Source organism: Octopus sinensis, linkage group LG27 (genome assembly GCF_006345805.1).
Source record: "Octopus sinensis linkage group LG27, ASM634580v1, whole genome shotgun sequence".
In the NCBI taxonomy this organism is placed as follows: Eukaryota; Metazoa; Mollusca; class Cephalopoda; order Octopoda; family Octopodidae; genus Octopus; species Octopus sinensis.
This window is the reverse complement of record NC_043023.1, coordinates 4,606,471-4,619,972: the sequence shown is the minus strand read 5'-3', so window position 1 is coordinate 4,619,972 and position 13,502 is coordinate 4,606,471. Positions and strand designations below refer to the sequence as shown.

The window sequence follows — 13,502 nt, the reverse complement described above, 5'->3', positions numbered from 1 at the left end:
TTTTTTTCACTTTTATACACGCAGAAGCATGTCAGCGGAAAAGTAATGGTTTTACACTTCTGTATATGACATGCACATACTATTCATGTAAGTATTTCTCCACATACTATGATTTCTGTTTTGTCATGTTTATCATTGAAAATGTAGAGATTCTTTGCATCTCCAACTCTAGAACATCCAACATATAGCTGACCATGTGAGTAGCAAGGCTGAAGGAGGTTAAGTTCCACCACCTTTAGAGATTGACTTTGTGCTTTGTTGATAAACACTGCAAAGCTAAGTTTGACAGGAAATTGCAGTCTTGAACTGAAAGGAGAGATCATTTGAGATGAGAGCTATCCTTGGAATGAAGACATTCTCACCCATCATGTTGCCTGTAATTATTGTTGCTTTCAACACATGGGGCCTGGCTGTTTTAACAACCAACCCTCTTCCATTGCAGAGTCTACAGTAGAAGGGAGTTGCCCAAGGTGCCATGCAATGGCACTCAATCTAAAATCATGTAATTGGAAAGTAAACTTCTTACCACACAGACACTCCTGAGTCTGCTTTTGTATGTACATACATGCAGGGACACACAAATATATACATTTATATACTTACATATGCATATACGCCTATATATTTATACACACATATATACACACATACATATACATACACGCATATATACACACACATATACATATATATATACACATATACATATGTGTGTGTGTATATATATATATATAATAGAAATATGTTACAAAAAGAAAATAGAAACTACACATGGAAATGTAAGGGGGAAGTAAGAAAAATCAATAAAAAATGCATATTGTAAATAAAAAAAGAAAAGGCTTTTTATGAAAGGTAATGACATATATACATTTAGATGAACTGAACTGAGGTAGTAATAAAAGTCATTATTATGAGATAATTAAATAGATTCGGCATACCACGGTTTCATCATGAGCTATTCATTGCTTTGAATGAACACCGGCTAATGAACGGTGTCAGGTCTAATAGTTCTTGAGTAAAAAGATTATTTGTAAGGGAGGTAAGTAGTTCTGGATTTTGTGCAGTTAGGTTAGAGATAGAATTGTAATGTGAGTGGTGTAAGGGATGTATGGGGGTTAGTGGTATTAATTACGTATGTAAGTTATGAGGTTCATATTTAGTTGGGGAAAATATTTATTGATGAAAATTGCCTTTTTATTCAATCTTTGTTGTATTGAGGTGTTCTGTGAACATTGATAGAAGGGGAAGATTTGGAAATTAGGATTCCTAGCACACCTTTCACTAACCTGAAACTGTTTGTATCGTGGGTGGTGGATTTGTTCTTTGTGGATGGTGGTTCTTCGACGGAGTGATATTCCTGTTTGTCCAATATAGTGGTTACCACATCCACACACACCCATATATATATATATATATATATATATATAATATATATATATATATGCACATATACATAAACACATAAAATCAAAATAAGTAACAGAATGTCAAGTAATAATGGCACTCATTGGTAAGATCGGCTGTAATGGAAATATAATACTGTACACTGGATAAAATATATATATATATATATATATATATATATATATATATATATATAAAATGCAAATATATATAAAATAAAAGAAGGAAAATGCTCACACTTTACATAGTTTTAAAATATTTTTAATATATTTGATATTATCTTTGTTAACCGGTTTCACTTTCGCTAATCATGACACTGAAATTATTGTAATTTTGTATTTTTTAACATTACAATAATTTCAGTGTCATGATTAGCAAAAGTGAAACATAATATAAAATATATTAAAACTATGTAAAGTGTGTGCATTTCCCTTCTTTTATTTTTTTAATATATATTTTTTGCATTGCAACTCATCACACTTCAATCAAAATTCCTCCCTTTCTGTTACTATATAAATACATACAAACAATTATGTATGAAGAAGGAGGAGGAGGAGGCAGAGGAATTGTTGCTAATGTGATGAAGACTGACAGAGAAAAAACTATAGGAGTCAAACAGAACTTACGAGAAGGTTGCCATTTCTGGTACCATCTATGATTCTGAGACGAAATGCAGAGTCTTTGATGGCCACACTCTTGATGATGATCTGTAGTCGGTAGGCATTGTCTGTGGAGCTGGCTTCCAGGTAGAGGTCACAATACTGGCGAGGATTTGATGGTGTGACTGTTGATTTTCTAGCATTAACGATGATTGGCGTTTCATAGACCTTCACCGTCTGATCGCAGGTACTGGGCTCATCCATATTGTCTGATGATGAACCGAGACAGAAGTCAGAGTTGTATTTGAAGATGAAGTTTTGTGAAGAGATTTTGAAGAATGAAAGAAAAAAATAATATGTACATATAGGCATAGACATAGCCATGTGGTAAGAAGTTTACTCCTGAACTATTTGGTTCTGGGTTCAGTCCCGCTGTGCAGCACTTTGGGCAAATGTCTTCTACTAGAGCTTCAGGCTAACCAGAGCCTTGTGAGTGGATTTGGTAGATGGAAACTGAAAGAAACTTGTCGTATACATATATACATGTGTGTGTGTGTGTGTTTTGTCCCCCACTGCCACTTGACAATTGGTATTGGCAAGTTTATGTTCCTGTAACTTAGTGGTTCAACAAAAGAGACCGATAGAATAAGTAACAAACTTTGCAAAAGAATAATAAGTGTTGGGGGTTGCCTCATTCGACTAAAAATCCTTCAAGGTAGTGTCCCAGCATAGCCACAGTCTAATGACTAAAACAAGTAAAAGATACAGAGTGGCCTGGAAACATGGGAAATATTGCTATTCTTGTGGAATGGACTCCTTACTGGATATTAGTCCCTTTGATTTCAGCATACCTTAGCAAAGGGTTATTTTGAAGGAGGGGTACTTAAGGAAAGTCACAGATATAAATCATCTGAAGGAACCCATCATGAAAGAATGTGTTGAAATTGATGGAAATGTACAGTTATAGCAGTGGGTCCATGTGAATCTCACAAGGCACATTGAACTGTATCAGGGCAGATGAACTATTTCACCCTGCGTAACAACACACTGGTACTGCATTGCATTCCTCTGCCCTTTGAAAGCTAGCAACGGAGGAATACACATGATGACTTCCACTCTGCCAAAGGGCACAAAGGCTTAACAAACTTTCAGTAGCTGCCTTGAAGCTGGAAGGTTAACGTACAAAAACAATTGTTGTGAAGCCTGTTCATTCCATCTTTATTTATTATAATTATAAATGTTCATGATGAGAGATGCACATATTGTCAGTCTCTAAGGGACATGCTCAAGTAGTTAAGGTCAAGGAACTGACAAACAAATCTGTGGTATTGGGCAGAAAATTTGCTAAAGTGATATTTCTGCTTCAGCAACTCAGCTGTGAATCTTTCTGAAATGTAATGGAAAATTAGTCAGTTTCAAAACATTGATGTCCAGGAGACAAAAGCAAAATTTGAAGGGAATAATTTTCATTTGATTTCTAGATAGAAACAAATAGGCAGTAATACTCACTTACCAAAGCCAAAAGAAAAAAGAAAAAAAAAATTGTTACACCGTGTTATACGTGTACCTGCTTGATTGAAACACTGCCTAAATCCAATTTTCATAATGTAGCTTTAACATCTCTGCCTTTAATTGCTGTTCTCATTGGAGTTTTAGTCATCATGTCAACTATGAGCAGTAATTCCATTTACCTATTAAACTTATGTCATCAGAAGAAATGTTACCTGAATTATATATATAGGTACGATTGGATCAGCTCAGTGCATGACAATTGAATCTCATAGGTTTCAGCTCTAATGTTCATCATGTTCAAATCTCACTGTCATAGCAATAATAACAAGAAAAAAGAACATGTGCATGACTTGTTACTAAAACATGACACAAGTGGAATAAACAGGTGTAACAAGTTATATGCATCATCAATATCATCGCCATTCAACATCCATTTTCCATGCTGGCATGAGTTGGACAGCTTGACATGAGCTGGAGAACTGCCCAGGCTCCATTTCTCTGTTTTGGCAGGGTTTCTAGAATTGGCTGCCTTTCCCAATGCCAACCACTTTACAGAGTGGACTGAGTACTTTTATGTGGCACTGACATGGGTGCTTTTACATGACACTGGCACAGGTGTCCTTACATGGAACCAGCATGGATGCACTTACATGGCAATAGCACAGGGGCTTTTACATTACACCAACACAGGCACTTTTATGTGGCAATAGCACAGGTGCTTTTACATCACACTGACATGGCCACTTTTACATGGCATCGACATATATATATATATATATATATATATATATATATATATATATATATATATATATATCTCATCATCATCATCATCCTCCTCCTCCTCCTTTAACGTCCGCTTTCCATGGGTTGGATGATTTGACTGAGGTCTGGTGAACCAGACTCCAATCTGATCTGGCAGAGTTTCTACAGCTGGATGCCCTCCCTAACACCAACCACTCCGAGAATGTAGTGGGTGCTTTTATGTGCCACTGGCATGGGGGGCAGTTTGGTGGTACTGGCAACAGCCACACCCAAATGGTGCTTTTTACGTGCCACCTGCACAGGAGCCAGTCCAGCGGCACTGGTGACGACCTCGCTCGAATATTTCACATGCCACCAGCACAAGTACTGGCAAGGCGACGCGGTAATGATCATGCTCGAATGGTGTGTTTAACGTGCCATTGCCACGAAGGCCAGCTTGTTGCTCTGGCAATGATCTCACTCGTTATGGTACACTTAGCGCTTCACTAGCAACAGATGCCAGTCACCGAGTTTGATTTCGACTTTGATTTCACTTGCCTCAACTGGTCTTTGCAAGCAGAGTTTAGTGTCCAATGAAGAGAAGGCACACATAAGTGGACTGGTTACACCCCTAGCATAGGCCACAAGGTTATATATATATATATATACAATAGGAAAAATTTTTTAAATTCCAGTGCTTTTTAGGCAAATCCCCCTGTGATATTTTCTCTCTGTTACTTTTCTCAATATCACAAATACAGCAAATAACTTATTGGTCCTCACTGTGAACCCTCATAAGGTGTAGTGCTATGTTCAGAGATTAGTTGAGTTTTTATCTTTTGAATTGTTTCAATCACTAAAGTAATGCCATGCTGGTTTAGTTGAACAAATCAACCCCAGTATTTATCAGTAAAGCCTGCTATTTATTCTATTGTTTTGTTTTGTTGAACTAGTAAGTTGGTGGGAGACACACACACATACACACACACACACTGATGTTGGCAGTTCATTCATGACTGATGAAGACCATCACCAGCTTTTGAGAACGTTCTGCACTCAGACAAGATTATACTTTACACTTGTGGCTCCACTAGTGACACACACACACATACATACATAAAAACATGAGATGACAAAAGAATAAATGATTATCTTAGGAACTTCATTAGCTTACAGCTGTTTCTGCTATAAGATGCAGTGCACTCATAGGTGAGTGCCAAGTAACACATTATAGCATTATCAGAGCCTTGAATAGGAAGTGCAATTTATTTCATTCTGAAGCATATGTATATTGAGTTCTGCATTGTATACACACACTCACACACACACACATATATTCACAATGGGCTTCTTTCAGGTTCTGTCAACCAAATCCACTCACGAAGCTTTGGTCAGCTATAATAGAAGACATTTGCCCAAGGTGACCCGCAGTGGACTGAACTCAGAAACCCTTGTTCTAAAGCAAAATTCTTACCACACAGCCATGCCTGTTGTACAGAAAGTTTTAAAAAATCCAAACAAGTAATTAAATTACTCACATATTGAGACTGGTAAAACTGTTGGCAGGAAGAACAAACAGCACAATATTCCAATGAAGCTTGTAATCTGAGACATCATTGTTTAGAATTATCAGTTGAATTTAGAATAATATGGTCTGTTTCAAAGAAATAACTGAAAAGAAAATAAGATTGCAAAAAAAAAAAAAAGTGATATATAAATATTGGGTTAAAAAAGCCCTTTTGGATAGAAACATTTGAAGACTGTTAATGGGACTTGAACTCACATCTCCTGTACTCATGACAGGCATTCTACCAATATTCCAAAGCAATCCTGGAAAATTCTCTATCCAGTTCAGAAACTTTATTCCTATCAGTGAAAATTGTATGTTATTGATATCATAAGAATAAACTTTTGAGAGAACACGAAATAATTCATTTTTAACAGTGGAACTCAGAGTAGATAAAGCTATAAATAATAATGTTTAAATATTGGATTGAAAATTTCTTTGGCATACAAAGAACCCACGTCTCCTGTGTATGAGACAGGTGTTGTACCATTGGACTAAAGCAATCTTTTCAAATTCTCTCTCCATTTTAGAAATTTAATTCTTATCAGTGAGAATTGTATGTTGCTTTTTAACCAATATTTACTTGTTGTTATTTATAGCTTTAGCTGCTTCGAGATTCTCTATTCTAAAAAAGTAATTATTTCATGTCCTCTCTCAGTTTCCAAATTCTCATAACATCAACACAATACAATTCTTTGTGGTAAGAATAAATAAAATGCAAGGAGAATTTCAAACCTGACAGTCTTCAACTTTTTCTCTCCAAAAGCTTTTTCAACTCAATTTAAACATGTTATTATAGAGTCATCATCTGTTTCAACAACATGCTATTCCCACTGGTGTGAAGGCATATGGCTCAGTGGTTAGGGTAGTTGGCTCACAGTCGTAAAGTCATGAGTTCCATTCCTGGCAGTGCATTGTGCCCTTGAGCAAGACACTTTATTTCACATTGTTTCTGTCCCCTCAGCTGGTAAAAATGAGTTGTACCTGTATTTCAAATGCCCAGCCTTGTCATATTTATGTGTCATGCTGAATCTCCCTAAGAACTATGTTATGGGTATATGTGACTGTGGAGTACTCAGCCATTTGCATGTTAATTTCATGAGCAGGCTGTTATGCTGATTGGCTCAACTGGAACTCTCATCCTTGTATCCAACTGAGTACCAGTATTCTCACTGGAGAGATGGATACAAAAATTTGGAAGATCACTTTGGTTTAATGGTAGAAGATCTATCATGTTTACAGATGAGAGTTTAAGTCCTATGGATAATTTTTGACTTTTTTTAACACAATGCAGGGTGTTCCTGAAGTCTTGGGCACATTTCAAGTCCTCATATCTGCTGGTAGTAAGATGAAACTGGAACCATTTTAAAGCTAAATTCATTAAGTTTTTTTGTAATGCTAATGATTTTTCATATTTTTTCAGATCCAGTAATGGCGTTCACTCACCAAAAAAGGTGTTTGCAAAAACTGAATCATGGACACTTGTTCGATGTGCATTTTGCACAAAATTCCAAAAAGAGGCACCAGAAAGGAAGTCCATATTGAGATGGCATGGTAAATTCATGAAGGATGGGTGTTTGTGCCCAACTAAGAGAACGGGACGCCCCTCAACTTCAGATGATACGGTTGAGTGAGTTCGGACAGCCTTTGAGCGGAGCCCCCGTAAATCGATCAGAAGAGCCAGTAGGGAACTTCAGTTTCCCACAACAACTGTTTGACGTATCTTAAAAGGACGACTGCAGATGACACCTTACAAGCTACAGTTAGTCCCAACAGTTGCAGAATGCTGATAAACCAGTTCATCATGACTTTTGCATTGCAATGCAAGAGAAGTTGGAAGATGACGGATTTGACGACCAGCAATGAGGCAACCTTCCATGTAAATGGCAAAGTCAACAAGAATAACACTCGCATATGGGGTACTGAAAACCCACATGAACTTCTTGAGCATCAGCGAGATTCCCCAAAGGTGAACGTGTTTTGTGCCAGATTTACTGCAGACCCGAAAAGCAATGGATTCAATAGGACCGAGGCACAGATAGAATGTAAAAAGAACTCAGCCACTCCTATAAACTTGTCAGGCCATATCTGGACAAGTTGGACACCATTTTAAAATTTCCAAATGCTCATTTGCCTGAGAAATTTGTTTGCATGGAAAACACCAAAACTGATGCCCCAAGCAAGAGGCCCAGCTCTATGAAGGTAATCGCAGTAATGTAGAAAGTGAAGAGGAGCAAGAAAAGAATCCCAAAGCTCTCAAGAGAAGCGACTCCAGCTCCCTCTCCTAACATGGCAGCTCAGCGAGAGGAACCAGCCACAAGACAGGTGCAGCAGGGTTCAAACCTGCAAATTCTACATAAAAGGAGTTTGCTGGTATTGAGAGAAGGGGACACACTGCTTCTTTGAACATCCAAAGCTTAGGCAAGATAAAATACACAGCAATTACCTGGTAATCAGGATAAGCATCCATGCCCAGGAAAGTTTACACTCTTGTGCACACCAACAAAAAAAACTGCCAAAAAGCTGTATGCAGATGCAGTGCAAACTGCAGCAGCTGAACAGCAACATTTTTCAAATATTGCACCAACAATAATGCAGCAGTTATCATGGCTACAAATGAAATAAAGCCATGTACACCCCCACACATGACCACTGCAAGTAATGGATCCAGGATGGCCACCACTGCTGCCGAGTCCTCCATCACACCAATTCTACTGATGAACGTCAGAGGCCTCTTGCAAAACAACAGCAAGTGCAAAATTGCATACCTGGGAGAACTGTCTGCATGCAATCAAGCTATATGTATTGCACTCACAGAGATACATCTGTCTGCAGACATACAGGATGCAGAGATATACATACCAAGGTACACTGTGTTCCGCACAGAAAAGAAAGAAGTCATGATGAAGTTGTGATGTACATCCATGAAGATGTCCCAACATTGACATTGCTGTCACATTCGAATGTGGTCAGTGACACACTCATAGTATATCTAAAGCAACTTGACATGGTAATATACACATTATAACACTCACCCAATGCCTCATGGCAAGCTTGAGGAATGTCTTACAAAGATAAAAGAAGTACTCACAAACCTAGATCAATGTCTTAATGTACTTCTGATGGGTGACTTCAACTTCCCCACCATTAGATGGCCTGAAGGTGTCATAACCACAAGGCTGACATGAAAAGAATGCAATCAGGCAGAATCTTTAGTAGATCTCATGAAAATGATGTTCATGGAGCAGACCATACTTTCCCCAACCAGAAATTACAACATCCTGGATCTCTGTTTCAAAAACAACATGGTCCTTATCCACAGCATAAAAATATCACTGTCAACTCACTCAGACCATAACATGATAGAACCGTCAATATATGGTCCAAAGCTAATTAAGAAATTATACAACACTGCTGGATCCAAGCGCTAGCCAACTTGAACTTCTACAAGGCTCACTGAAAGTCTATCAATGAAGGGATATGCCAGCAAAACTGGCTTAAAAAATTCTATCCTTGCAAGACACTGACAGGACATTCAATGAGTTCATGTCAATAATGCAAGCCATATGTATTAAGTTTGTCCCAGAGAAGAAAGACATCACACATAAGACATTATTCCCTGAAATAGGAGAACCCTAATGAGATGGAGGATAAAGATCTTAAATCACTTAAATAAGGAGCCTAATGACAGCAAAAAGCCATACCTCAAGATGGCATTCTTAGAGACTGAGAATAAAATCAGACTCTCCTATGAAAAAGAAAGGGCAAACAGAGAAACCAGTGTGGTGGAAAATATATAAAGGAACCCTAAAGCCGTCTACAAGTTCATAAAAGAGTTTGCCTCAGTGTGATATAGGACAGGGCCACTGTTTGATGAAAAGGGCTCACTGACTGCAGACCCCCAAGAGGATAAGTGAAGCACTCGATAAACAATTCCGTAGTGTTTTCACCTCTCCACTGAAAAACATGAAAATAAGCAGATCTGACAAGTTCTTCAACACCACAAATCTACAAGAGAAAAAGGCAACCATCAATTACATTGGGATTACAGAAAAGGATGTATTGTCGGCAATTGATGAGATTGCAACTCTGCAACAGGCCCAGATGGACTCTCAGCAATTCTGTTAAAAACATGCAAGAAAGCTCTTGCAAAACCACAGCAAGTGCTTTTCCAAACTTACCTTGAATGCAGTACGTTTCCTCAAATGTTAAAAGAAGGAATAATCTGCCCTGTCCACAAAGGAGTAAGCAGAACAGATGCTATAAACTACAGGCCTATCTCTCAGACCTCACATATTAGCAAGATCATGGAACGCATTGTCAGAAAAAGACTGACCACGTTCCTAGAAGAAAATGACTTGCTGACAGACATGCAACATGGCTTCCATCCTAGAAGGAGCTGCCTAGCACAGCCACTACAGCACTTTGACTGGGTACTAAAACAACAGCTCATGCACTCAAATGTGGATGCGATATATCTCGACTTTGCCAAGGCCTTTGATAAATTCAGTCATGGGATGATGTCACAAATTGCGTGACCTTGGTATCACTGGTAGACTGGGGAGAGTGGCTGCAGAAGTCAGGCTGTCACAGCAAATGGTGCTCTCTCTGAAGTGACACTAATCCTCATCGGAGTTCCCCAAAGAACAGTGCTGGGACCACTACTGTTTGTGGTTGCTCTCTTGGACATGCCCTCAGCCAAAGAGTCAGCCACACTCACCAGCTACGTCGATGATACAAAAGTATCGCAGTCAGTCAAGGATCCTACTGGCATCCTAAGATTGAAGAATGACCTGAACATGATATATAAGTGAGTAGAAGAGAATAATATGCAGTTCAATGCTGCAATATTTCAAGTACTCCTCTATCAGCCCACAAACTACAATTGAAGTACATGGGACCAGCAGACAATGTAATCCCAGAGTTAGAGTCAGTGTGCAACCTGGAAATCCACATGAGCAACAACGTAACTTTCCATGTGCACATTGCTCAGATGGCAACACTATGCAGGCGGGTGGCAGGTTGGATCTTTCAGGAGCAGGAACAGAGACACAATGCTTCTGCTTTGGAGAACCTTTGTCCTCAATCATCTGGACTAAAGCTCCCAAATGTGGTTACCACAGAACGTAAAACTAATTGCGGAACTAGAGGCAATCCAAAGTCACTACACAAATAAGATAGACTCAGTAAAACACATGGGCTACTGGGAGAAATTAAAGGAACTAGAACTCTACTCCCCAGAGAGGAGATGTGAGACATATGCAGTGCTATACATATGGAAAGTAATGGAGGATCTAGCTCCAAATTTCGGAATCAACAATCCCTGAACTGGATGGCACTGCACAGTACCAAAGGTCCCATCTTCTCTATTGAAGATACGAACCCAATATTATAATAGCTTGGGATTCCAGGGACCACAACTATTTAATGCCCTACCACAGAACATCAAGAATCTGCAAGGTGTAGACATGGAAGTCTTCAAATAGCGTTTTTTTTTAATCTGCAATACTGGATGAACCCACATCACAGTAGGAGGCACAAAGAAGAGCAGCAATGTCCAACTCACTACTTCACCAGAAGCAATACTGGAAAAATTCCCAGATGCAGTAAAGGCGGTGCACTAGCATGGTCTCAGCTTCTGGCTGAAACCCGTAAAAGATAAAAGATATATATATATACACACATATACAACTGTCAAAGTATAAAATACGTTTTGAGTTTTTGGGCATGTAATTGTAAATGTACCTGTAAAATATGTTTGCTGTGCTAACGTGTTTGTGTTTGTGTATAACTTGTCTGTGTGTGAATCTTGGTTTATAAGTAGGTAAGCAGGTAGGTATACAAACAGACAGACAGACATATATATATATATATATATATATATATATATATATATATATATATATATATAGATATATATATAGATAGATAGATAGATAGATAGGAAGAGAGACAGAGAGACAGACAGATAGGCAGAGAGACAGACAGATAGATAGATAGATAGTATAACTAAGTTTGTTATGTCTTGGGAGAGTCATTATGCCAATAATATTATTAGTGTAATATGGCCATGAAATGCTTCGTCTGTCTTTATGTTTTGAGTTCAGATTCAGCCGAGATTGGACTTCGCCTTTCATCCCTTTAGCGTCGATAAATGAAGTACCAGTTACGTACTGGGGTTGATCTAATCGACTGGTCCCCTCCCCCAAAATTTCGGGCCTTGTGCTTAGAATAGAAAAGAATATTATTGGTGTAATGGCTGTCCCTAGACGCAACAAAATGTTTCAACACACGAGTTCACATCAAAAGTTTTGGAAACCAAATACAAAAACGAACTCAACTAACTTTTCTGAACACAATCTATGGTAAAGATTGTTCCTGTTGGTGGTAGGTAATTGCTTCTCCAGTGTGTCCCCAGCAACCATTGGATTTCGTTGTTTTTCTTTTTCACTTCCTCTTCTTCGTCAACCTATATGATAATGATGATGGAGACGATGACGGACGGCGGTAAGATGTGAATATTAATTTTAAAAAATAGGAAATAACGATAATTAGTGAAGCGTTAATAACTGGTCAAACCAGGAGCTTCTTTCTTCACTCAGGCACTTTGGACATTTGAAACAGTCGGCCGCCATTTTGAACAGGTAAAAAATATCAATTAAATAAGAATAAATATATAAATATCAAGGTAGATCGTAACAGGTAGACATGCGGACAGTCAGGCAAACAGATTGATTATACACACGAGAGAAAAAAAGAAAGAAAAACAACAATAGACTTTAAGGTGCGGTGATGGTAGTAGTGTTGTGTGACTTTATAAGGGAAGGCGAACATTTTTTCCCACATTCACCTGTCGTGCAGCAGCAGTAGGAGGCGCAATGGCCCAGTGTTTAGGGCAGCGGACTCGCGGTCGGAGGATCGCGGTTTCGATTCCCAGACCGGGCGTTGTGTGTGTTTATTGAGCGAAAACACCTAAAGCTCCACGAGGTTTGGGCAAGGGGTGGTGGCGACCCCTGTTGTACTCTTTCGCCCCAACTTTCCTGTTTCTTGTCCCCGACTTCTAACGCAACCGCTGAGCGTGGATGCACATTCATCCATCCGTCGATGCACTCGGTGTCGGAGGTTGACCTGCTTTCTCTTTTGCGGGTCTTACGAATAGCAAAGGACCACGTTTAGGACTTCTCCCACTACAGACAATCCTGAGGCGCGATCTTGCGAACTCTGGGACGAAGACCGCTTCGCTCAGCAGCAGCACCACCGCCGCCACCACTACCACCGCCGCTACCACCACCACTGCCGCTACCACCACCACCACCGCCGCCGCTACCACCACCACCACTGCCGCTACCACCACCACCGCCGCTACCACCACCACCACCACCGCCGCCGCTGCCGGAACCATGTGGTTGGGAAGCAAACTTCTTACCACACAGCCACACAGATACGTATTCTGTATTTTTTAATGAAATTTTCAACAAATACCTTTCAGATTGTGTAGATTATGATTATATCGAATTTGTGGTTCAAATGTTTTATTTTAAATTATTGAAAAAAATTAATGTGATGCATCCTTCCTTTTATTGTGACTAAAGGGTGATTTGACTGTTGTTCTTAGCGGCCCAGGTAAACATATGGAAGTTGACCCTTATTGCCGAGTTGTTTTGTTATTATTATAT

The 13,502-nt window shown here is 39.0% G+C and overlaps 1 protein-coding gene across 1 annotated transcript in view; it reads right to left on the bottom strand.

Annotated features, from left to right (window-relative positions):
- The window catches only part of LOC115225383 (general transcriptional corepressor trfA), a 30,874-nt gene extending 18,062 nt beyond the window's left edge, over positions 1-12,812 (bottom strand). The window contains exons 1-4 of the mRNA XM_029796341.2: positions 12,677-12,812; positions 12,172-12,295; positions 5,798-5,930; positions 2,031-2,272 (exon numbers count right to left, since the gene is read on the bottom strand). Coding sequence (XP_029652201.1) covers positions 2,031-2,272; positions 5,798-5,876 — 321 coding nt within the window. The 5' untranslated portion in view covers positions 5,877-5,930; positions 12,172-12,295; positions 12,677-12,812. The remainder of the gene's footprint in view (positions 1-2,030; positions 2,273-5,797; positions 5,931-12,171; positions 12,296-12,676) is intronic.
- Between the last annotated feature and the right edge of the window lie 690 nt (positions 12,813-13,502).